This window comes from Chiloscyllium punctatum, chromosome 6, assembly GCF_047496795.1.
Source record: "Chiloscyllium punctatum isolate Juve2018m chromosome 6, sChiPun1.3, whole genome shotgun sequence".
NCBI lineage: Eukaryota > Metazoa > Chordata > Chondrichthyes > Orectolobiformes > Hemiscylliidae > Chiloscyllium > Chiloscyllium punctatum.
Window position 1 is genome coordinate 42,848,416 of NC_092744.1, and position 25,626 is coordinate 42,874,041.

General features: G+C 42.1%; 1 protein-coding gene across 2 annotated transcripts in view; it reads left to right on the forward strand.

The window, feature by feature from the left end:
- Positions 1-5,217: 5,217 nt before the first annotated feature.
- The window catches only part of mfsd8l1 (major facilitator superfamily domain containing 8-like 1), a 70,813-nt gene continuing 50,404 nt past the window's right edge, over positions 5,218-25,626 (forward strand). Inside the window, exon 1 of one of the 2 annotated variants that reach the window (XR_011960896.1) lies at positions 5,218-5,495. Coding sequence is in view for 1 of the 2 variants with exons in the window: in XM_072572553.1 (XP_072428654.1) it covers positions 5,420-5,495 (76 nt within the window). In the remaining variant the exon portion in view is untranslated. The remainder of the gene's footprint in view (positions 5,496-25,626) is intronic. The other variant, XM_072572553.1, reaches the window with a different exon arrangement.

A 25,626-nucleotide genomic window follows, 5' to 3' on the forward strand; every position in this document is an offset into this window, starting at 1 on the left:
AGAATGCAAGGGGCAAACTAAAATCTCTGGTATTTGGTCATTTCAGCAGCAGAAATATAAGTGGGATTTTCAATGTGGGTTTTAGAACAGTGCTGTAGCTTCAACTGAGGACAAGAAGCCACACTGCATGAGAAACAGTTACAGGAATCGTTCACTCGATTGCTTTTCAGAGGAAAGAGGTTACATTCTGAGAAAAGTTGTCTTAAAGTCAGAGAGTAGGATAGGGAGGCAGAGATTTCAGCACATGCAACTGAAAGCACAATCACTGATGCTGAAGCGATTATAATTGAGGATTCTTAAGATGCCAGAGTTAAAGGAGTGCAGATGTTGTTGAGGGTTATGAGTTCGGAGGAGATTCCATAGATTCAGAGAGGTGAGGCCATGAATGGATTTGATACAATTTGCCAGGAGTGTTTTGGCATAGTCAACACTGGTGCAACCAATGATTTGAACAACACATGAGCCATGAACATATGAACAAGATTAGGTCAGTCTGCTTTGACAATAACATATGGCTGATCTGATATTAGCGAGACCAAGCAGATGCTATGACATTGGATGAATGGATACCGTGCAACAATTGCCTGACAGAGATGTGCCCTCCCAGTCGGGGAACACTTCAGCAGTCAAGAACATTCGGCTTTGGATCTTTGGATGACCGGCCTCCCAGGTGGACTTCAGGATACGCAACAACGCAGAGTCACATAGCCAAGTTTAGTACCCATGAGGATGGCCTCAACTGGGTTCTGGGGTTCATGCCACACTACAAATGACCCCACTACACTATACATCCTCAACACACGCGCACACCCTTGAATATAGGCATGTGCTTCGCCACACTTGAGGACACACTCTACCAAGCACCTCTCTCTCTCTCTCGCAGTCACTCACTCACACACACACGACTTTATGGGGTGAATTTGCATTTGCAGATACATTCGATTTTGTTCAAAAAACACACAATCTGTAGGGAATTAGTCCATGAGACATTTTATAAATTCCTACTTTGACAATAGAACTGCTCTGACTCAACATTGGGATACAGACTAACCTCACTCATTTAATGCATTGTTTGAGCTGCGATATCACCTTTTTTTTATAAAATTTTAAGTTATCTTGGGACTGTGACTTGAAAGAAATTCTAGGATTTACATATTAATTAATCAATCAAACCCTGCATCCATATTCTAAGTGATTAAAAACTTCCCCAACAGGAAACCCTGGATGAATAATTTAAAAATCACACAACAGCAGGTTATAGTCCAACAGATTTATTTGGAAGCACTGCCTTTCAGAGCGCTGCTCCTTCATCAGGTGGTTGTAGAGTATAAGATCGTAAGATGCAGAATTTATAGCATAAGTTTACAGAATGACGTAACTGAAATTATATTTTGAAAAAGAGCTGGATTGTTTAAGTCTCTCTTAGAATTAACATGTTGGTTCTGAAGGATTTGTGTGATTTTTAACTTTGTACACCCCAGTCCAACACCGGCATCTCCAAATCATTGATGAATCAGGACATACGGAACCTGCTATAAACCAGGTCTTCAGATCAGGAGATCCACTCAAATATAAGGAATCCAAGTATGACCTTCACAGAGCCATTAAGACAGTCAAGAACTAATACCGATCCAAACTGGAGACCAGACAGTCTCCCAGCGACAATGGCAAGGACTGAATGACATCACAGGTTCTGAAAAGAAAAAGTGCAAGATAGCAGACGATAAAACATCCCTCAAAGATCATCTCAACGCCTTCTATGCTCGTTTTAAGCAGAGTTTCGGCGGAGAGGTAACACCTAGTCCAACAAGTCCTGAAGTACCAATCCCAACAGTCACTGCATCAGAGGTCAGATCAGTTTTCCTTTGTGTGAATCTAAGGAAACCGATGGGACCAGATGGATTGCCAGGCCGTGCATTCAGAGTATGCACAGATCAACTGGCAGAGGTCTTTTCGGACATCTTCAACCTCTCTCTGCAGCAGGCTACTATCCCTGCCTCTTTCAAGAGGGCCAACATCATCCCTATGCTTAAGAAGGCTCATGCAGCGTGTCTCAATGACTACCGCCCAGTGGTCCTAACCTCAGCGGTCATGAAGTGCTTTGAAAGGCTGGTCATGGCATTAATCAACTCCGGCCTCCCCACTACACTTGACCCACTCCAATTTGCTTATTGGACCAACAGATCCACGTCAGATGCCATTTCACTTGCCCTTCACTTCTTCCTAGAACATCTTGACATCAAGAACATATACATAAGAATCTTACTCATTGACTACAGTTCAGCTTTCAACACTTATCCCTGTGAGACTGATTACTAAACTTAATGATCTTGGACTAAGCTCCACCCTCTGCAACTGGATCCACAGTTTCCAGACCCACAGGCCACAATCGGTGAAGATTGGGGATAATATTTCATCCTCATTAACACTCAACACTAGAGCTCCCCAGGGGTCCATAGTCAGCCCCTGACTGGACTCACTGTATACCCATGACTGCGTTGCCAAGTACCGGACTAATGTCATTTATAAGTTCGCTGATGATACCACCATAGTTAGTCGAATCTCAGATGGCGATGAAACAGACTTCAGATGGGAGGTGGAAGACCTGGAAAAATGGCGCAGTGAGAACAACCTGGCTCTCAATGCCGGCAAAACCAAGGAACTCATTGATTTTCAGCAAGATGTTACTCATGCACCCCTACACATTAACAGCGCAGAGGTGGAAAGAATGTCAAGCTCCTGGGGGTGGTCATCAACAATAAGCTTTCTTGGACTGTTCATGTGGACGCACTGGTTACAAAGGCCCGACTAAATCTCTTCTTTCTCAGGCAGCTGAGAAGATTTGCCAACTTTTATAGGTCTGTCATCGAGAGCACTCTATCTTGATGTATCACTACCTGGTATGTCAACTGTAACATTCAAGATCGGAGACGGTTACAGAGAGTGGTGAACTTGGCCCGGACAATCACATACATCAACCTCCCATTGAAAGAATCCATCTGCCAGGCCCGCTGTCAAGGAAAGGCTGCCAGCATTCTCAAAGATCGATCCCACCCTGGCAATGGTTTTCTACAATCTGTACCATTGGGGAGAAGATACAGAAGCCTGAACACACACACCAGCTGGTTTCGAAACATTTTCTACCCTACTGTTGTTAGAGTACCGAATGGACTCACAAATGGCTTAGCATTCGCCTGTACCTATGTTTTGGTTTTTGCCGCTGTTTACCTATTATTTACTATCTATGCTATTTAACTCCGTGATCTGCCTGTATTGTTCATAAGACAAAGCTTTTCACTGTGCCTTGGTACATGTGGCAATAAATTCAATTCAATTCAATATTTAACAGCAATCTAGGTTTGTTCAATACATTGCATCAGTTGTATGACACTTTGATCTTTTACTATAAATTCTGTGTGCAATGATCCTGCCCCACTGGGTGCCCGATGAAGGAACAGCGCTCCAAAAGCTTGTACTTGCAAATAAACATGTTGGACTATAACCTGGTGTTGTGTGATTTTTTTTAACTTTGCGACGGTGAGTATTGCAGATCAGAGTCAAGATTAGAGTGGTGCTGGAAAAGCACAGCAGGTCAGGCAACATCTGAAGAACAGGAAAATCGACGTTTCAGACAAAAGCCCTTCATCAGGAATGAGGCTGGGAGCCTTGGCGATGGGGGAGCGATAACTAGGAGGGGGGTGGTGATGGGGGGATGGTAGCTGAGAGTGCAATAGGTGGATGGAGGTGGGGGTCAGAGAGGAGGGTGTAGTGGATAGGTGGGAAGGAATACTGACAGAAGGATCAGGTTTGTGAAGGGAGTGGTGATGGAGGAGGCCCAGGTCCAGCATGTGCTCAGCAGAGTGGAAGGGGCACGGTGGCTCAGTGGTTAGCACTACTGTCTCACAGCTCCAAGGTCCCAGGTTTTTGCACATTCTCCCTGTGTCTGCGTGGGTTTTCTCTGGGTGTTTCGGTTTCCTCCTATAGTCCAAAGATGTGCAGGTCAGGTGAATTGGCCATGTTAAATTGCCCATAGTGTTAGGTGCATTAGTCAGAGGGAAATGGATCTGGTGGGTTACTGTTCGGAGGGTTGGTGTGGACTGGTTGGGCCGAAGGGCCTGTTTCCACATTGTAGGGAATCTAATCTTATCGAAGTGTTCAGCCAAGGGGTGGTAGTCCAACCTAATCCAACACTGGTGTCTCCACAACATGATTTTAACCTCAATTCTACATTCCACAAATTCCTGAAAATCTTTCAACCCCTGGGTGAATCTGCATCCGTTGCTCCTTTAGAAAGGGAATTCCAAAGATTGGCCAGTAACAAAGTTAAATAAAATCATACAACACTAGGTTACATTCCAACTGTTGAATTATAACCTGGTGTTGGGTGATTTATAATTTTGTCCACCCTAGTCCAACACAGATACCTCCACATCATCAGTAATAAATTAGGAAGGTCACGTGGCAGAGTTTCAACGTTCACTAGAAAAAGGTCTTGCGTGCACTTCAGTCCCACGCTCCTGATCTTCGGGCACCTGGTACGGAGGAGGGAGGGCAGGTCCGAAGACCTCCTTGTGGGTCTGCTCCTGGGCCTGGCCAAACTGGCCATAAACAGGTCCAGGCAGCGGGCCGTGGAGGGGGTCGTTAGGGCCGACTGCCTGCCCCTCTTCCGGGGTTACGTTAGAACCCGGGTGTCCTTGGAGAAGGAGCACGCAGCGTCCACCAACACCCTGGAGTTGTTCAGGGAGAGGTGGGCTCCGCAGGGAGTGGAGTGTATCATTTCCCTGTCCAACTCTATTTTGATTTAATCCCTACCCTCCCCTTCACCTTTTTGATCACAAAGAAAAGAAAAAGGTCTTGCAATAGTCAGGTGGGAGTGGGGGACAGGTCGGGATGGGCAGGGCATTAAGGGGCGGAGCCAGGTCGTGATGGGTGGGAACTCTGGGTCCAGGAGAGAAAGGGGCAGCAAGGGCGTGGCATAGTTAGTAATGGGCGGAGCTAAGGTGATGGGCCGAGGCAAGGCGTGATGGGCGGGCACTCAGTGGGTCCTGGTGGGAAAGGGGCAGGAAGGGCGCGGCACAGGTGGGAATGGGCGGGGCTGAGGTGATGGGCGGAGACTCTGGATCCGTGTGTTTTGGGGGGGCGGAGCACATGTGAGAATAGGCGGAGCTAGTAGTGAATGGGCGGGGTCTCAGCTGGCAGCTGGTTTCCGCCGCCTGAACGGTTGGTCGTCTGCTCGCGATCCGATCGGGGTCGGTTCAGGGTCGGTTCAGGGTCGAGTGGCTAACTGCAGGGCCGGTCGACTCATCCGTCCAGCGTCGAGAGGGGCGGGCGGTGGGAGGAGGAGCTGCCGTGTCCTCCGTCGTTGTCCGGAGTGGCTGCTTCCTCCGGCTGGCCGCAGTAGAAGCAGCAAGAGCTGGCGATGGATCCGCGGACCAAGCGCAGGCTCACCAACGTCACCATCGGTCTCCTCTTCCTTTTTAGCGGCATCGAGTACGGTAAGCGAAGGGCAGGTTCAGACCCTCCATTACAGTGGGTCAGGCGGGAGAGCTGTGATGAATGGGCAGGAATGGCTGAGAGAGTTCTGAGCGGTGCCTGCTGCTGTCTTCCAGGCTGCTCCGTTGTTGTTTACATTCGGTTTGTGACCTGAACGGGGTTAGAGGATAAAGTGGGATCTCACTTTACAGATGATGTTTCACCCCGCCGCTCCTTCCATTTGCAATGATATCCCATGGATTCAGTAGCTGTGGTGTGACCGTAATCATATTTTATACTCTCACCGTTTACTGAAATGGACATCCTGGGTTCTTTTGGGGTTGGGGGGCTGGCGGCTGACAATAGTGAGGATTAGAGCCCCCCACGTCTTTGTGGACTGGGATACCATCTGGTCCCTTGGCCACCTATTTGCCAACTTATTTTTCCAAAGAAAACATTTGGATGAGCTCTAAAGCATGAATACGCAAGTAAAATATGATGGCAGATGTGTCGAAATTGAATTTGTTAATCTATTGTAACACGGTGTTCGCTATATTTAAAAAATGCCGTAAAAGCTCAGCACACCTGATGCCATCTGCAGAGAGAGGAGCGGAGTTAATATTTCAATTCCAATCTGACTTAATTGGAACATCGTGTTGGATCCTGTTGTTAAACTTCAGAGATATATTTGTATTTAGTAGTTAGGTAGTGCATTTGGATTTTTTGTGGAAAGGTTGTGAACAGGAAGCATAATGGTGGAACTGATTACACTTCCAACAAGAAAAAAATGAAACACCTATTTTAAAAACAAACATACTGGGAGACTTGTTTACTCTGAAGAATTGCCTTTTGGGGATGTGTCATGAGGGAAAAGAGCTTTTACTATTCCCAAAATGAGCTGACCACATAATTAATTTTAAGAAACTAAACTGTGCAGGCAGATCATGCATCATCTATGATTTGAGTCAGAGAAAGGCTAGGGGAGGGAGATAAACTAGATATTGTTGAAACATAAACAGAAAATGTTGGAGAAATTCAGCAGGGCTGGCAGTGTTTGTGGAGAGACAGAGTTTCAGGTCCAAGAAGAAAAGTTGTATTGGACTTGGTTTATTGACTTTTTCTCTGTCTGCACAGATGCTGCCAACTCTGCTGAGTTTCTCCAAGATTTTCTGTTTTTATTTGATTTCCAGAATCTATAGTATTTTACTTTAAATTTGTGTATGATATTGTTGAAACTCACTGCAGAGTTTTGAGCACAATCGAGAGGATGGCCATGAGCAGGTGCTGCCAATGACATGTAACATACATTAAATGACATCAGTTAAATTGCATCATTGTATTAAGCATGAACATAACCTTCTAATTCAAAACAAGAATGTAGAACTGGTAATGGTATATCTAGTTACCTGTGAGGAAAGGTGACCTCATTGTAGAGTCATACAGCATGGAAACAGACCCTTTGATCCAAACAGAACATGATAACCATAATCCCAAATTCATCTTGTCCCACCTGCCTGTGCTTGGCCCATATTCCCAACGTTCTCCTATCACTTTAAAAATATGCCCTCTAGTCTTGAAATCCCCAACCCCAGGGAAAAGCCATCTGCCACTCACAATGTCTATACCCGTCATGATTTTATAAACCCCCATAAATCACCCCTTAATCTCCTACACTCCAGTGAAAAGATCCTGCCTATAAACTCTCCTCATAACTCAAACCCTCCATTAATGGCAATATCCTCGAATCTCTTCTGAACCTTTACTAGCTTAATAATATCATTCCTATATCAGGGCAGCCAGACCTGGACAAAATACTCCAGAAGAGGCCTAACCAATGTCTTGTAAAACCTCAACTTAATGTCCCAACTCCTACACTCAAAAATCTGAGCAATGAAGGCAAATGTGCTAAGCTCCTTCTTCACCACTCTATCTATTTGTGATGCAAACTTCAATGAATAATGTACCTGAGCTCCTTGATCTCTCTCTGTTCTGTAACACTACCCAAGGCCCGACTTCTAATTGTCTAAGTCCTGCCCTTGTTTGTTTTTACCTAACTGCAATATCTTGCATTTATCCAAATTAAACTTCGACTGACACTCTTCAGTGTATTGACCCAATTGATTAAGGTCTCTCCCTATCTTGGATAACCTTCGCTGTCCATGATAGTACCAATCTTGGTGTCATCCACAAATTTACCAATCATGCCTTATATATTCTCATCTGAATCAGACATTGGCTTATTGCATTTTCTTGTGCTATCATCAAACTCACCTTATTACCTATGAACTAGCCTGTATGGTGCTTTGCTTCTTGTAATTTCCTACTTGGAGGATGCACTTGACTCTATTGGGACATCCTGGGATCCCTAGCACCAGTCTACATTTGAAAACCAGCTATAAACCTGGTCAGTTGATGATAGTCTAGAGTTGCCCTTTACTGGGTACGAGATTGGAGGGCAATCTCAAACTGATGCTCCTCTGAGCATAGAAGCGGCATGGCTGACATTTTATTGCACATTAGACAAGCAGGAGGCTGGAAGAACACAGCAAGCTGGGCAGCATTAGAAAGTGGAGAAGTCAACGTTGACTTCTCTGCTTCCTAATGCAGCCTGGCTTGCTGTGATATCCAAGCCTCCTGCTTGGCTACTTTGGATTTCAGCCTCTGCAGTTTTTTTTTCGTCTCTGACTAATGTTATTGCACATACCAGTCTAACATCTCTCACCTATCACTTTTTACGATCAAAGCCACAAAGCTCACCTGCCCTTAGCCTCATCTCATTTGATAACAATGTCAAAATCAATGCTACGTTTTTACCAAATGTCAAGTGTGGCCCAAATTCTCCTTATTGTTCAGCTTGGGAGCATTATATCCAAGTCCCTGATCTGAGATCGACTGATGCCCATGAATTGCTGTATCTGGACCCCTGAATTGACTGTGAACCACTCCCCTTTGACTTTGAGACATGTTAGTTTGGTTCATGCATAGGCAGTGTCTTTGCTGTGCAGGCTGTTGGCATGTCCTGTAGGTGTGTGATTAACAAAACTCGGTGCTATACTATGTGACCACTTCAGACAACCATGACAAGTTGCCTGGCTTAGTGTGTGCGCTAAACCCCAAGACAAAACAAAATAATTCTGCCAAGTGTGTGACTACAGTTATGACATGCAGCTTCTGTTTGTAGACTGCAAGGGTCTTCAAGTTTCCCTCAACAAGTTGCCTGTCTTTTACCAGGACCAGATCAATGCATGGAACACTATTGACTCATGCTGGGTCTTCCCACTGTCAGGAGTAGCAGCTGTCATCAGAAACTCTATGCTCAGGGATCCACACCTCCATTATCGTGGGTTCAAGAGGCTGGCAGAGAGGGCTGTGAGGGTGACCTGTGAGGGCTGGGATGTGTTTTCCATTAGGGACCTGCGGTGAAGGGTGTTGCGCACAGCTATCTCTAATAACCATAGATTGCAGCGATTCATGGACACCCAGCCCAATTGTTGGTTTTTGTGGCATTATGGAATACATAGACCATGTGCATATTGGCTGTAGGAGATTGTGCCCCCATTTTTAGTTATTTGTAAAAAGTTTTGTTATTTTTGTTACAGCTACACTTCTGATCTTCGGGTGCCAGCTGTCTGCCCCTTTTCCTCTTTCATGCCTTAGTGTTGTTGGCAAAGGAGCACATACTGTCAATCAGTGCGCTTGGTGCCAATAGAGCAAAGTGGAAACTGTGGGGACATAGTACTTCACCTCCCCCTCCAGCTCCATTTTTATTTAGCCCCTTCCCTCTCTCCTTACCTCCCCATCAATTTTAATGGTTTGCTCTGTTCATAATGGCCTTTGCTTGTAAATATTTGAAATGACTACCCAGCCTAATCCCACTTAACCAGGTTTGGCCTGTACTCCTTCAGTGTATATTGTGATGGTACTGTGTTTTAAGAGAGAAGTGTTCTGTGCTATTTCTCTTGCAGAGAGGAATTGCTCACAGTGGTGCTGAAACGTCTGCACTTGGTAAACAGTTGGTGAGCATGGTGGCTCAGTGGCCACTGTTGCCTCACAGCGCCAGGTGATGTCCTGTTTTCTTATCACTGTATCATTCGAAGCAAACACTCAGAGATACAGGCTTTACCTCCTTCATCTTTATTCCGGGCCCTGGAGGGAGCGAGAACGATCGCCCATGTGCACAGAGACATGCGTTCTTAGTCTTCTCTCAAACAGCATTTTCTTAGTGAATTATATGGTCATGCAGGGAAAAGCATCCAGATAAGGCAACATACACATTGATTGGGTGACCGTTACAATTAGTGAATGTCAATACTAAAGATTAAGCCATCTGCTGTTACACAATGAAAGTTCTTAACCTTGTTAACTGGCTTCACATAATGAGTACTTTTCACCTTAGTTAACTGACTTTGCATTCTGGGATCGAGAGTGTGTTGCTGGAAAAGCACAGCAGGTCAGGCAGCATCCGAGGAGCAGAAGAATTGACTTTTTGGGCATAAGCCCTTCAGGAATTCCTTGACTCTGACCTTCAGCATTTGCAGTTTTCACTTTCTCCTAGTTGATTTTTGATTTTACATACTGAATGCTTCTTTATCTTGTTAAATGGCTTTACATAATGAATATCTTTTCACCTCATCAACCCACTACCCTTGCTTCCAGCACCTCATTGTCTACTGCAAGTTCTTATCTGATCCGAATCATGCTAGCTGAAGCTTTTTGTTTCACTAAACTCAAAACTTAACTCTCCCTACCTGGTCATACCCAATACACATTCTCACAGGGACCTGGGTTTGATTCCCACTTTGGGCGACTGTCTGTGTGGAGTTAACATATTCTCCCCGTGTCTGTGTGGGTTTCCTCTGGGTACTCCGGTTCCTCCCACAGTCCAAAGATGTGCAGGTTAGGTGAATTGGCCACCTAAATTGCCCATCATGTTAGGTGCATTAGTCAGAGGTAGATACAGGGTTGGGGAATGGGTCTATGTGGGTTACTCTTCGGATGGTCAGTGTGAACTTTTTAGGCCAAATGGCCTGTTTCCACACTGTAGGTAATCTAATCAAATAAAGCTTTTGAGTTTTCCCTTGGTGATTTTTTTTTAAAAAAGGCAAAAGTGTCATGAGTGGCCAGGGTCAGAGCTCACACAGACCCAGGAAGACTTTTGGTTTTGTTTTTCAGTTAATGAGAACATTTCTGCTGGCTGGCTGTTGGAGCTAACTGCTACAACTCTGTCTCTGCTGCTGCAGTAAAAAGACAGCATGTGAGAACAATATCTGTTTTGCTGAATTGTATTTTTACCAAGCATATGTTTATTGGGGTGCTGTCTATATTGGAACAGTTTATAATAATTGGTTAATTAATACATTATCTTGTTAAGTATTTCAATGTAGTTAAAGTTAGACCTTTTAAAAAAAACTCTATTATATGTTTTAATGTGTTTGATTATAGCCTAGTGGCGGACCAATTGAATCATATCTGGAACACAGCACCTTACACTTGCCTCAGTAAATACAAAAGTTAAGGGAATTGGCTGTCTCTTAGAATACTTTGGCAGGGGAGGGGTCTGGCCTGGTCTGTATCAATATCCAGGGATTTTTGTCCCCTATAACCCTTTCACACAATGAGTTAAAGACCCCCGCTACCATCTTTGGGGTATGGTGAGGGAGGAAACCTTTTCCTCTAGTCCTTCTGTCTGTAATTTTTAGATTGCTGCCACAGTGTTATTAAGCTCTCTGCTAAAGGACATTACCTGATATCCACACTGTTGAACTACCTATCAACAATACAAGCAATTATCACTTCATTACATAACCTCATAATCATACCCCAATACCGAATCATTGATATGTCATGAGAAGCATGACATGTCACAGTACTTAATCCTGAAAAATGTCATCGGAAACATCGTTTTGGTCACAAAAACACCAGTTTACCATTATAGTTTATTTCCTGCCGTCATGCTAATTTGTATTCAGCTTGCCATTTCCTTGATTTGCAAGAACTTTTCAGTTTCTGAACTGTTTGTCATGGGGGACTTTATTGAAAAACTCTGCTAAAACCCATATTGACGACTTCAACTGTGCCACCCTCAAAAACCCTCCTAATTATATCCACAATCTATACAACTGAGTTAGTCATGGATGAGCTTCCACTGAAAAGTTCATGTTGACTTTCCTTGATTATGTTATGGCTTTTTAAGTAAAGATTTATAACCTCCTTTAGATTTTTCTTTCCAAGTAGTTTATCCATCACACAAGTTAGGATGACTTGATTTATAGACTTGACCTATCTTTTTTTTAAAAAAATAATAATATAATTTGTTCTTAAGTGAGATTAATTTAATCTTATGTTTTCCACCCATTATTAAAATTATCCAGTAGTGTTACTTGAAATATTACACAAATGTGCTCTTTAATGTTATGGGATTTTATTCAGCTCTGCTATAATGGAGAATACTTTTATCTGTTTGGTAATGAGATGATACAGGCAATAAATCCCAGAAACATTTATTCTGTTGGGAATGAATGGCTTTTCTTAGATAACCATGTAGGTCTATTGTTGAGTAAGTATTTGTTCCATAACAGGGCTTTTTATGTTGTATTTGTAAGAATTCGGAGGTGCTGATTTACAATGATTGAATAAGCCAAATTCTATTTTTATTAAAGGCATTTTTGGGATTTTTATTCGTTCATTGAGATGGAATTTTATAACAATGACCTATACTTTGTAATAACTGGGAGATTGCCTTTTATACAGTATGGAAACACCCTCCAGTCCAACTTCTTCGTACCAGTCAGATATTCCAATTGGACCTATTCCATTTGCCAGCACTTGACCCATATTGGCATCAATGTGGATTTCACCAGTTTCCTCATTTTCCCTCCCTCCCTCCCTACCTTATCCCAGATCCAGCCTTGCAACTCTGCACTGCCCTCATGACCTTACCTACCTGTTCCACCTTCCTCTCTGACCTATCACAATTACCCCACCTTCATCTACCTATCGTACTCTCAGGTACCTTCTCCCCCTCAGCCCCACTCCCTCCCATTTATCTCTCCACCCCCTTGGATCACAAGCTTCATTCCTGATGAGGAGCTTATGCCCGAAAAGTCGATTCTCCTGCTCATCAGATGCTGCTCTGACCTGCCATGCTTTTCCAGCAACACACTCTCAACTTTGACCCATATCCCTGTAAACCCTTCCTATTCACATACCCATTCAGATGCTTTTTAATCGTTCTGAGTGTACCCGCCTACTCCACTTCCTCTGGCATCTCATTCCTTAGGTGCATGACCCTCTGCACGAAAAAGTTACCCCGAGATTCCTTTTAAAATCTTTCCTCTATTCCCTTCTAGTTTTGGACTCCCCTGAGAAAAAAGACCTTGGGCTATTCATCTTCCCTGCCCCTCGTGATTTTATAAACTTTTTTCAGGTCACTACTCAGCCTCTGACGTTCCAGGGGAAAAGAATCCTGGACTGTTTAGCCTTTCCCTGTAACCAAAATCCTCCAGTCCTGGCAACATCTTTGTAAGTCTTTTCTGCACTCTTTCAAGTTTAACAACATCTTTCCTTTAGGTGGGCAACCAGAATTGTTTGCAGTATTCTAAAAGTGGCCTCACCAATGTCCTGTATATCCATGACATGACATCCCAACACTTATACTCAATGTTCTAACCAATGAAAGCAAGATGCCAAACTCAACCTTCACCACCACGTCTACCTGCAACTCCACTTTGGAGGTACTAGGTACTTGTATCCTTAGGTCTCTTTGTTGGTAATGCTCTCCAGGGCCCTACCATTAATTGTATAAGTCCTGTCCTGGTTTGCCTGATCAAAATGCAACACCTTGCAGCTAGCTAAATTAAACTCTATCTACCAGTTCTCAGCACACTGACCCATCTGATCAATGTCCCAAGGGGATGAGTCGAGTTGGGATGCTCTTCAGAGGATTGGTGTGGACTTGATGGGCTGAATGGATTCTGTAATACTATGATAATCTTCTTCACTGTCCACTACATCATCTATTTTGGTGTCGTCTGCAAACTTACTAAGCATGCTTCCAATATTCACATCCAAATCATTTGAATAAGCGATGAAAAGCAGTGGATCCAGCACAGATCTTTGTGGCACATTGCTGGTCTCAGGCCACCAGTTTGAAAAGCAACCCTCTACCACCGGCCTCTATCCCTGACCTTCAAGCCAATTTTGTATCTAGTTGGCTAACTCTCCCTGGATTCCATATGATCTAATCTTACCAACCATATCATGTCACTTGATGAAGGAGTAGTGCTGCAAAGGCTTGTGATTTCAAATAAACATGTTGGCCGATAACCTGATGGTGTGTGACTTCTGAACTTGTCCACCCTGCTCCAACATTGCACCTCCACACCTTACTAACCTTGTCAAATGCTTTGTTGAAGTCTATATGGACAACAGGTTCTCCTTAAGCTATGCATTTTTATTATTCCTTTTGGATGAAAGCTGAGAATGCATGATCAGATGAATACGTGATAAACTAATCAGATATCAGATATTTGATATTCGTACTTGTGAAGGGAAATAAGGTCTGGCTGCAAGTGACAAGAGTGTTATGATGTGAAAAAAGTTGTGTGATCTACTGTTTTTGTTCTGTGCTCTCATATGCATCCTAAAACATTTAGCAAGTCTTTATTAGGGAAGTTTAGTAGAGCATTAAGTTATATTATTTACAAATGGAAGAAAAGTCACATTAATTGATTGCAGGTCAGAACACTGATTCAGGGTCACTGGGCTTAAAATATTAACTTTCCTTACCTCTGTACAGATGCTGCCAGACGTGCTGAGTTTCTCCAGCACCTTCTGTTTGTGTTTCTGGTAGAAGGTTGTTTGGTAACTGTGAACAGATGACCCATGCTGGATTATAGATGGCTTTGCTGTGTCTTGCCATATTGACCACATGAGTCCCATTTGTTAAGTATTGGTAGATTATTGACTGCTGAAGCTGAACCTATTCTCTACTCTTGTCTCTGTGTGGGCAGTGAATTGGGTCAATTGAACCATCATGAATGGAACTTGCCTTATTTTGCTTTTCTGTTGATGTCAGACAATTCAATGTAAGTCAGGAGTCAGAATAATTACCCATTACTGTATCACAGGATGACACATATCTAGCAACTGTACCAATGATGGAGTCTCTGAATGGTATGTTCCATGTTCACTATTCCGAGAGGAACTAAGGCTGTGGAATAAGGTCACATAATCACGTTAATTCAATAAATCTGTGGAAGACAACACCACCAGTGTAAATACTTTGGAAAGTAATCTGTTGAATATCAAGTGAAGGGGCTGCTGAAAACATTAACTTTTTTCAGTCCAAGTGTGAATTGAGAGCAGACATAGTTTTAGCCCAGTTTTAAGCATCTGATCGACAGGAGAATATAAGTGTTCTTCCAACAAGAAAAGCAGTCACACATTGATTTCAAGAAGTGTTTCATTAAATTTGGGAATTAACTTTCAATTCTGGGTGAGGAATCCATGCCACACCTGTGTTACTCCTATGAGTCAGTCAATAAATATTAGTGCTCTGATTAGCTTGGAGGTGAGCTTAATGCCCAGTTCATGACAGCAAGTGTTGCCAGGAGGTAGGAGCAGCTTGTAAAATATAAATAGCAAAGGTAGGCAGCAGCCATGATGGGGCCTGCTACTGTCTTGCTGAATACAGAAAAATGCATTTTAGATTGCTGGCATTCACATTCTGTGCAAAAATGGCCAACCGTAATTTACCATGCCCAATCTGGAGCAAGGTCTCCTAGTTGCAAATATTTTTAGTTTTGTGGTGGGGAAAAAAAAGTCATCGATTTCTGCCCAGGTTGAACTTAGCAACTATACACTGAAGTGTCTCTGACTGGTCGGCTTCAGCAAATTTGACAAATTAAAAATGCCCACTGGTCTACCCTTACTTGTTAATAAGATACTGAAGGAGCTTAGCTGACTGTTAATTGAAGGCTTTTGGATTTCTGACAACTACCTATTCCCACCTTTTACTTTCTTTTCAGCATCCAAAAGGCATCAGGACACTCCCATTCTAATGGGAAACACTATTTTCAAAGCATGCTTGTTCTTGTTCTAGCCCCCTTGGGCATTTGAAAATCCTAGCCTTCAATTTTAAAAGCTTATTTACTTGAGTAGAAATAAAATGACATTAAGGCTTGAGTAAAGTAGAATGATGGATAATGCAGCCTCCATGGACTCCTTAAGACTCCCAGAGTCTGAGGGATTCAACAGAGTGATTGGAGTTTCTGCTTTGCTCCGAAATAAACTCTTCCATATCCATTATTAATACAACACCATCCACTCTGATAAGGGCTGTATTAAGTTGAAATCCAATGTGAAAAGATCATTTAGTGTCGAAGATATTGCTGTAATGATGGGAGAGGACGCATGCTTTAACTGAAGAATGTTATTGTATAAAGTTGTTTTGAGCCTTCCTATTTTTTCATATGTATGTTCATATCTTGTTACAGAGAAGTGAGAGTATTGTGTACACTTTGATTTGAATCACTCATTTCAGAAAATTAGATTTTAGAGATGTAATCATAACTTCCATACATTTGAGTGTGTTCATTGCTTTTTTGCTGGTGGAGTTAGAAAATATTAATCACACAATTGGCTTATAAATTCCTTCAATTACATCACTGTTTAAATGTGGTAACTTAAATTTATTAATGATAGTGTTGTGCAATGTTATTGAATTATGGAAGGGTGGCATGGTGGCTCAGTAGTTAACACTGCTGCCTCATAGTGCCAGGGACCCAGGTTCGATTACCGTCTCAGGCGATTCTCTGTGTGGAGTTTGCACATTCTCCCCGTGTCTGCGTGGGTTTCCTCTGGGTGCTCCAGTATCCTCCCACTGTTCAAAGATGAGCGGGTTAAGTGAATTGGCCATGCTAAATTGCCCATAGTGTTCAGGGATGTGTAGATTAGGTCCATTAGTCAGGGGGAAATGTATCGGGGAATGGGTCTGGGAAAGTTACTCTTCAGAGAGTTGGTGTTGACTTGCTGAACCGAAGGGCCTGTTTCCACACTGTAGGACTTCTAATTTTAATTCAACTGTTACTGCTGATGTCTGTCTCATTTTCAGTCCACAATGAACCGACCATGGTTTTCATAATAAATGGGTCAACCATTTTTAGCTTCAGAATCTCTAGCCTGGCACTGATTGCAAGTAATAAATTCCATTAATGTTGAGTTTTTCTGCACTTCTGGCTTTATAAAAGATACAAGACTTCCTCACAAATTATTTTTATTTAACAAAATTTGATGTGAATTGTTTTCTTCAACTTGATTTAGGGCCAACTAAATTACTGAATAACATGCTACTGTAGATATTGAGAAAAAACATTATTTTGCAATAAAACTTAATATCATCCCTACCTTGAGGGAATTGTTGATACCTTTGTTTTTACTGGATTTTTCGAGGAACCTCATTGATAACTGAAATGCTAATGCAGTAGTGGAATGTGTTTTGGTCTGATTTTTTTCATCTGATATTCACTAATATTTTCATATGAATACTCATTGAACTTGTATGGTAAGCATGATTGCAACAAGCAATGAAAACATCTTTGTTTTCAAAAGATCAGTTATGTTGGTGAGCCAAGACTAATGTTTTATGGGTCTGCATTACAATGGCTCAATCAACTTGTAGGCATGCAACTACATATCAGCTTTTTGTGATATTGAAAATTAAAATAAATTTTGCATAGTTTTAATATATTGTGAAAGTTTTTTTCCAATAAATTTGATGTTATAATATTCTGAATCACTGCTTGCTTTTTAAATATGCTTTGATTGGAGACAAAACCAATGTTGGATTGGCACTGTGGTGCTTTGTATGGATGGTATAGCAGCAGGCTGCTTTTAAATATTCCCCAAAGTGGATAGAGAAAAAAAACAAACTATTGAACAATAGGAATGATTACCATGCGGGCAGCACAATAGTTCAGTGGTTATAATTATTGCCTCACAGCACAAGGGACCTGGGTTTGATTCCACCCTCTGGCGACCGTGTGGACATTGCATGTTTCCTTTGGGTGCTCTCCCATAGTCCAGAGGTATGGTTTGCTGGATTGACCTGGCTAAATTTCCCATAGTGTTCAGGCTAGGTGGATTATACATGGGAAATACAGTGTGTCTGGGTGGGATACCGTTTGGAGGGTTGGTGTGGACTCAATCGGCTAGATGGCTTGCTTCCGAACTGTAGGGATTCTATGATTCTATATGACATTGAGCTTTAAATTATGCACCTTTGCACAGTACGTATTTATAAATGCTGCAATTTTTCCAGACTGACCATTGAATTTCCCAGTTAATGGCATTTACTTTTTTTTTAAAGCACCCTAATAAACTTGGATTAGCAACATTACTGTTACATGATAAAAATTAAGTAATAAATAGCATTTTTAGTCAGAATAATAGTCATATATCTTCTAAAGCTTCTGATGGTCCAAAATTGTATTAATCATTAACCACAACATTGGCGTAGTAAAGTAATACATTTGTAAATGTTGAATGGTTTACTCCAGTTAGGGTAAACATTAACAGCTGATACCAAAGTTGATTAGTTAAATTTTAAATGCAGATATTTTGGAAATCAAAAAATGAATTTAGTACACTAATTTTTTCATATCCCTGTATTTGAATAGTTCAGATATAAATGCTCGTCAATGAATATTGGCAATTCCGGATTGAACAATTAATTAAATTCACTGATGCATGCTTGTTTTAAAATGGGATGTTGCGTGGCAGGCACAGAGGAGTTGTTGCAACCTGTATGGAACTGTAGTAACAGCAGTGAGTGAGTTGGACTGTGAAAGTGGGTGGTCTCTCATGTCTGCTACTAAAGTTGATACCAATTAGTAATAGAGTTTGGAGAAATTTTTGATGCTTTATTTTGGTACTTTGGGTACTTTAATCGGTGCAATATCATATGAAAGTCTTTTTATAGCTATAATTTAAGAGGTTTTGATATGAAACCCCGAATAAATTATTGTATATGAAACTTCAATATTTCAAAAAAACTTCTAAAATATTTTAGCTATTTGTTATAATAAAGGGGCCAAAGGTAATAGCTTTGTTATTATGTCTTGCATAGCTATTATGAGCAAAACATTGCTACCTGCCTCTGCCTCACTTTTTTTTTGTTTCCAGTATGTTTTCTTTGCATGTAATCTTCTCTATCCCTTTTGACCTGCTTGCCTTATTTTCAGCTATATCATGGCTGTCAATGTCTCTGCTCTTGTTCATGCACGCCTTCCTCCCCCCACCCCTCTCCACCTTCCTCACCTGTCTATCCTCTCCACTTTCACTCTTGTTCATTTTCTCTCTCTCTCACTGGCCAGCTACTTCTTACTTTTCCATAGAACCTTTTCAGAGAACCCCGACAGTATGGAAACAGGCCCTTCAGCCCTACAAGTCCATGCTGACCCTGCGAGGAGCAACCCACCCAGACCCATTCCCCTGCCCTATTACTTTACATTTCCCCTGACTAATACACCAAACCTACACATCCCTGAACACTGGGCAACTTAGCATGGCCAATTCACCTAACCTGCACATCTTTGGATTGTGGGAGGAAACCAGAGCACCTGGAGGAAACCCATGCAGACACAGGGAGAATGCGCCAACTCCAAACAGACTGGCACCTGGGTCCCTCGTGTATCCAAAAGATGTTAGTAACTTTTGAAATTTGCAGAATGTTCAGATGTTGCAGTATTTGAGATGATATTAAGCACTAGGGTGTGACCATCCTCCCTTGGCTAATGGATCAGTGCAACTCCATGTTGGAGGAAGCAATGAGGGTGACAAGTGCACAGAATGGTCTTTGGCTGGGGAATTTCAATCCAGAGTGGCTTGACAACAGCAACGTTGAAGGAGTTCTTGAGTGTGTGTTAAAAAAACAAAAAAATGCTATGCTAGGTTTATGGCAGGTGGTAAAGGAAACAAGAAGAGGGAAAAAAACATATTTGACCTCTTCCTCACCAATCTGCCTGCTGCAGATTTATCTATCCTTGACTGTATTGATAAAAGTGGTCACAACGCAGACCTTGTGGTGATGAAATCCTGCCTTCACAGTGATAATACCTTGTTTCATGTTGTGTGGCGTTATCACCGTATTAAGAAGAATGAACTTTGAACAGATCAAGTCTGGATATGATGAGCAAAAGAATCCTGCTCAAGTGCAACCTGCAATTTCATGGCCGAGCAATACTCCCACTGTATCATTACCATCAAACCAAGGATCAACCTTGGTTCAATGAAGTGTGCAGGAAGATATGCAGGCCCAGCACCTGACATACCTAAAAATTATGTGCCAACCTGGTGAATCAGTAAAACAGGACTATTGCAATTCAAACAGCATAAGCTTCAAGTGATAGAACTAAGCAATCCCACAATCAATGGATCGGATCTAAGTTCTGCAATCCGGCCACATCCAGTCATGACTGGTGGTGGACAATTTTTTAAAAACTCACTGCAGGAGGATGCTTCACAAATATCTCCAATCTCAGTAATGAAAAATTTTAACACATCAATACAAAAGGTAATGCTGAAAAATTCACAACAGACTTCAGCCAGAAGTGCCAAGTGGTGACCCAACTCTGTCGCCTCCAATGGTTTCCAACAATTCAGATGCCAGTCTTCAGCTAATTTAAATCATTCCAAGTGATATCAAGAAATAGTTGGAGGCACTGGATAATGCTAGGGCTATGGGCCCTAACAAAATTCCAGTGATAGACTGGAGACTTGTGCTTCAGAAATTGCTGCATCCATAACCAATCTGTTCTGTATAAGATGCATGCAGAAATTCACCAAAGATCCTTAAATAGCACTTTTGCTGCCACGAACACGACCATGTGGAAGGATAAGAGCATGCAGATACACTACCATCTACAAGTTTCCCTCCAAGCCACTCGCCATCCTGACCTGGAAATTTACTGCCTTTCCTCCAATGTCACTCGGTGAAACCCTGGAAGTGTGAATAAAGAAAAGCGACATTTTGTTTAAACAGACAATAGATTACGCTGGAAGAGATGTATTAAGTTAATTGACTGAGCGGGGCACCTATACTAAATAACATGTCTGCAAGTTAGGATACAATGGGAAGTAATGTCAGTAAGATATCCATCACCTTTAAGTAAAACTGTTTGGTAAATGGGCACAGACTGCCTTGTCAGTCTTTAATTGACCATGCGCTGTTCATACATCATGTCAATTAGAGTTGAGGAAGCCTCTGATCATGAATGGTAGGGCTGGCAAGAGTTAATAAGCTATGACTCTTGATAAGAAGAAAGAAGAACCATGACAGAAGACAAAAAGAGAACTCCAGGTAACAGAGCAGAAACAAGAGTGATGCCTTCCATCAGCAAGAGGTCACCAACCAGTATTCCATTGTGAATTAAGTACTTTTGTTAAGTATCATTTTTCTGTACTTCCGTTCTATAAAACTTGTGAAAATATACTTGCGAAGGTTTTGTTACTCATGAGGGCAAGTACATTTTTAGAATGGCTCTCCCAAACCTAACTGTCTATGATCATAATTTGTGTAAGTCTTGCAAGTAAGGTAAAGTTAACTCCAAATCTCTCACAGGCACTTGCCAACCCATGAAAATTCATCCCAAGCAATAAATAATAACTTACTACTAAATCCCAATTTCTACAGTTGATTTTAAAGGGATGTATAAAAGAAGAAAGAATAACATGGGAAGAAATGTTTTCACTAGGATATGGTATAGAATACACTGACTGAAAAATGTGGTGAAGGCAGGTTCAATTGAGGCATTTTAGAGGATGTTGGATGAGTATATGGATGGAAATAATATGCAGAGAATGGGAAAAAGCAGATTACCAAAGGCCAATGAAAATCATTTGAAGAGTCAATGCAATTCTTGATTCTACGATACAAGACACCTTGGAACAGAATTACTGCATATCTTGTGATGAAAGTCATGAACAAAATATCATTATTCAAGGCTTGCAAAGTAATCATATGTATGATCATGACACAGATGGTTGCTATTGCATCCAAAGGCCAATTTCCCCAGAGTGAAAACATAGTTGACATGATGCACATGGTTCAGGTGAATGGAGCGATGGGACATTTGTGAAGAGCAGAATAGATGTTGGCAAATTTAAATATCGGATGAATGTTTAAGATCATGACATACCTTGAACTGGCACAAACGGATGAGTAGAACAAGTGTAGTACCAGACTTGACAGTGAGTCCAGAACTACAACTTGCATCAGCCAACTATCTTGTATAGGTGTCAACTTGGTAGTACTGTTGCCTCTGAAATGCAGTCTTCTGGATTTTAGTCCCATTCCAGGGCTTGAGTACAAAAATCAAGACTAACATTCTAGTGCATTACTGGGGAAGGCATTGCAGTGTTGAAGGTACAGTTTTTCGGATGAATGTTAAACAGATGATAGTCAGTCTTTTCTGACTGATGTAAAAATCCCATGGCATTATTGTGAAAAAGAGAAGCGATTGTAGTCCGTGGCAACCTGGCTAATATTTGGCCTTGCATCAACATCACAAATTAAAAAGTTGTTAGATCATTATCGCAGTGATTATTTTGCAGAGTTTGCCAAACGCACATTGTTTGCTGCAATTCCTGCATTACGGTGTTTAAGTACCTATTCGAGATAGCTTAGGGAATCCCTAATGGACTCGACCTGTAAGCCTCTCTTGGTTCATCCCAGAGATAGTACTCTGTGGTAGTTTGGAATATAAAACTCTTATAGACAGTTTGGTTTGGTAAATAAAGGTAATAATTCTATGTTATATTATAACATAGTTCAAGCCTGGCTTATAGGTATCTAAGGTTTTAAAACCATTAGCAGAGTAGCGGCACCAGCTCTTACCTCTAAGAACTCTCTCAGGCCACTCCTCTTACTGCTACAAACAAGCTGTCTTTATACAAGAATTGGTACTGAGATTATATAAAAAAAACATGTCCTTAATCAGATAAGCAGCAATAAAATGGCAAACGTTTGTAGAAGATAATAAACTAATTGACAGGTCTGAGTATGCTTGACTAATTAAGCTACATGCACATCAAAGTGGCAAACCGTGATCAAGCCAGGCCAAGTGCCTTTGCTCGATAACCATCCCTTTTTAACAGTACGTTATAACGATAGACTAGTCTAAACTATTTGGAAAAGGTCATGAGGTAACCTCGCTCAGCTAACATGTCCAGTACCATTGTCCTATAAAATGGCTTTCTTAAAAACATCTTAGATTCTTAGATTTGGGCAGCACGGTGGTGCAGTGGTTAGCCCTGCTGCCACACAGCGCCAGAGACCCAGGTTCAGTTCCCAACTCGGGCAACTGACTGTGTGGACAATAGACAATAGGTGCAGGAGTAGGCCATTCTGCCCGTTGAGCCTGCACCACCATTCAATATGATCATGGCTGATCATCTTTAATCAGTATCCTGTTCCTGCCTTATCTCCATAACCCTTGATTCCACTATCCTTGCGAGCTCTATCCAACTCTTTCTTAAATGAATCCAGAGACTGGGCCTCCACTGCCCCCTGGGGCAGAGCATTCCACACAGCCACCACTCTCTGGGTGAAGAAGTTTCTCCTCATCTCTGTCCTAAATGGTCTACCCCGTATTTTTAAGCTATGTCATCTGTTTCGGCACTCACCCATCAGCGGGAACATGTTTCCTGCCTCCAGAGTGTCCAATCCTTTAATAATCTTATATGTCTCAGTCAGATCCCCTCTCAGTCTTCTAAACTCAAGTTTATACAAGCCCAGTCGCTCCAGTCCTTCAGCGTAAGGTAGTCCCGCCATTCCAGGAATTGACCTTGTGAACCTACACTACACTTCCTCAATAGTCCAGGTGTCTTTCCTCAAATTTGGAGACCAGAACTGCACACAATACTCCAGTGTGGTCTCACCAGGGCCCTATACAGCTGCAGAAGAACCTCTTTGCTTCTATACTCAATCCCACTTGTTATGAAGGCTAGCATGCTATTAACCTTCTTCACTACTTACTGTACCTGCATGCTTACCTTCATTGACTGGTGTACAAGAACACCCAGATCTCTTTGTACTGCCCCTTTACCTAAATTGATTGCATTTAGGTAGTAATCTGCCTTTCTGTTCTTGCCACCAAAGTGGATAACCATCCATTTATCCACATTAGACTGCATCTGCCATGCATCTGACCACTCACCTAACCTGTCCAGGTCACCCTGTAATCTCCTAACATCATCCTCACATTTCACCCTGCCGCCCAGCTTTGTATCATCAGCAAATTTGCGAATGTTATTACTAATACCATCTTCTATATCATTATCCCTGCGGTACCCCACTGGTCACTGCCTGCCATTCCGAAATGGAGCTGTTTATCACTACTCTTTGTTTCCTATCAGCCAACCAACTTTCAGTCCAAGTTAGTACTTTGTCCCCATACCATGCACCCTAATTTTGCTCACTAACCTCCATTGTGGGACTTTATCAAAAGCTTTCTGAAAGTCCAGGTACACTACATCTACTGGATCTCCCTCGTCCATCTTCAGAGTCACATCCTCAAAAAATTCCAGAAGATTAGTCAAGCATGATTTCCCCTTCATAAATCCATGCTGACTCTGACCTATCCTGTTACTACTGTCCAGATGTGTCCTAATTTCATCCTTTATAATAGACTCCAGCATCTTTCCCACCACTGAGGTCAGACTAACTGGTCTATAATTTCCTGCTTTCTCTCTCCCACCTTTCTTAAAAAGTGGTACAACATTAGCCACCCTCCAATCCGCAGGAATTGATTCCGAATCTGTCGAACTCTGGAAAATAATCACCAACGCATCCACGATTTCTCGAGCCATCTCCTTCAGTATCCTGGGATGGAGACCATCAGGTCCCGGGGACTTATCAACCTTCAGACCTAACAGTCTCTCCAACACCCAATTCCTGGCAAATATAAATTCCCTTCAGTTCAGGTCCTTCAGCCACTGTTACCTCAGGGAGATTGCTTGTGTCTTCCCCAGTGAACATAGATCTGAAGTACCAATTCAATTCTTCTGCCATTTCTTTGTTCCCCGTAATATATTCCCCTGTTTCTGTCTTCAAGGGCCCAATTTTAGTCTTAACCATTTTTTTGCCTTTCACATACCTAAAAAAGCTTTTACTATCCTCCTTTATATTATTGGCCAGTTAACCTTCGTACCTGATTTTTTTCTCTGCGTATTTCCTTCTTAGTAATCCTCTGTTGTTCTTTAAAAGCTTCCCAGTCCTCAATTTTCCCACTTATCTTTGCTATGTTATATTTTTTATCTTTTAACTTTATATGTTTCTTAACTTCCTCGTCAGCCATGGGCACCCATGCCTCCTCCTAGAATCTTCCTTCTTTTTTGTATTGAACTGATCCTGCATCTTCTGCATTATACACAGAAATATCTGCCATTGTTCCTCCACTGTCATCCCTGCTAAGGTATTGCACCATTAAACTTTGGCCAGCTCCTCTCTCATAGCTCCATAGTTCAACAGAAATATTGTCACTTCCGATTGTATCCTCTCCCTCTCAAATTGCAGATTGAAGCTTATTGTATTATGGTCACTACTTCCCAATGGCTCCTTCACTTCGAAGTCCCTGATCAATTCTTTGCACATTCTCTCTGTGTCTGCGTGGGTTTCCTCCAGGTGCTCCGGTTTCCTCCCACATTCCAAAGGATGTGCAGGTCAGGTGAATTGGCCATGCTAAATTGCCTGTAGTGTTAGGTGAAGGGTAAATGTAGGGGAATGGGTCTGGGTGGGTTGCGCTTCGGCGGGTTGGTGTGGACTTGTTGGGCCGAAGGGCCTGTTTCCACACTGTAAGTAATCTAATGTAATCTAATCTAATCTAATTCCCAAAATGCATTCCTGGATCTTGAGCCCCAGGGAACAACACCAACATTCAATCCATGACAAGCAAGTGTACAGTTAAATCAGACCACAAAAAGTTGATCTTTCCACCAGCTTCCATCCTGTCCCTTGAACCCTTCGGTCAGTGAATATAATTTACAGAAGAATTCTCTTGTACTCGCTCTTGCTCACATTCTTGTTCTTGCTCACATTCTCTTGTATGAACATCTTCCAACCTTCTTGAATGTTAAATAACAATGAAAAAAGGTTGC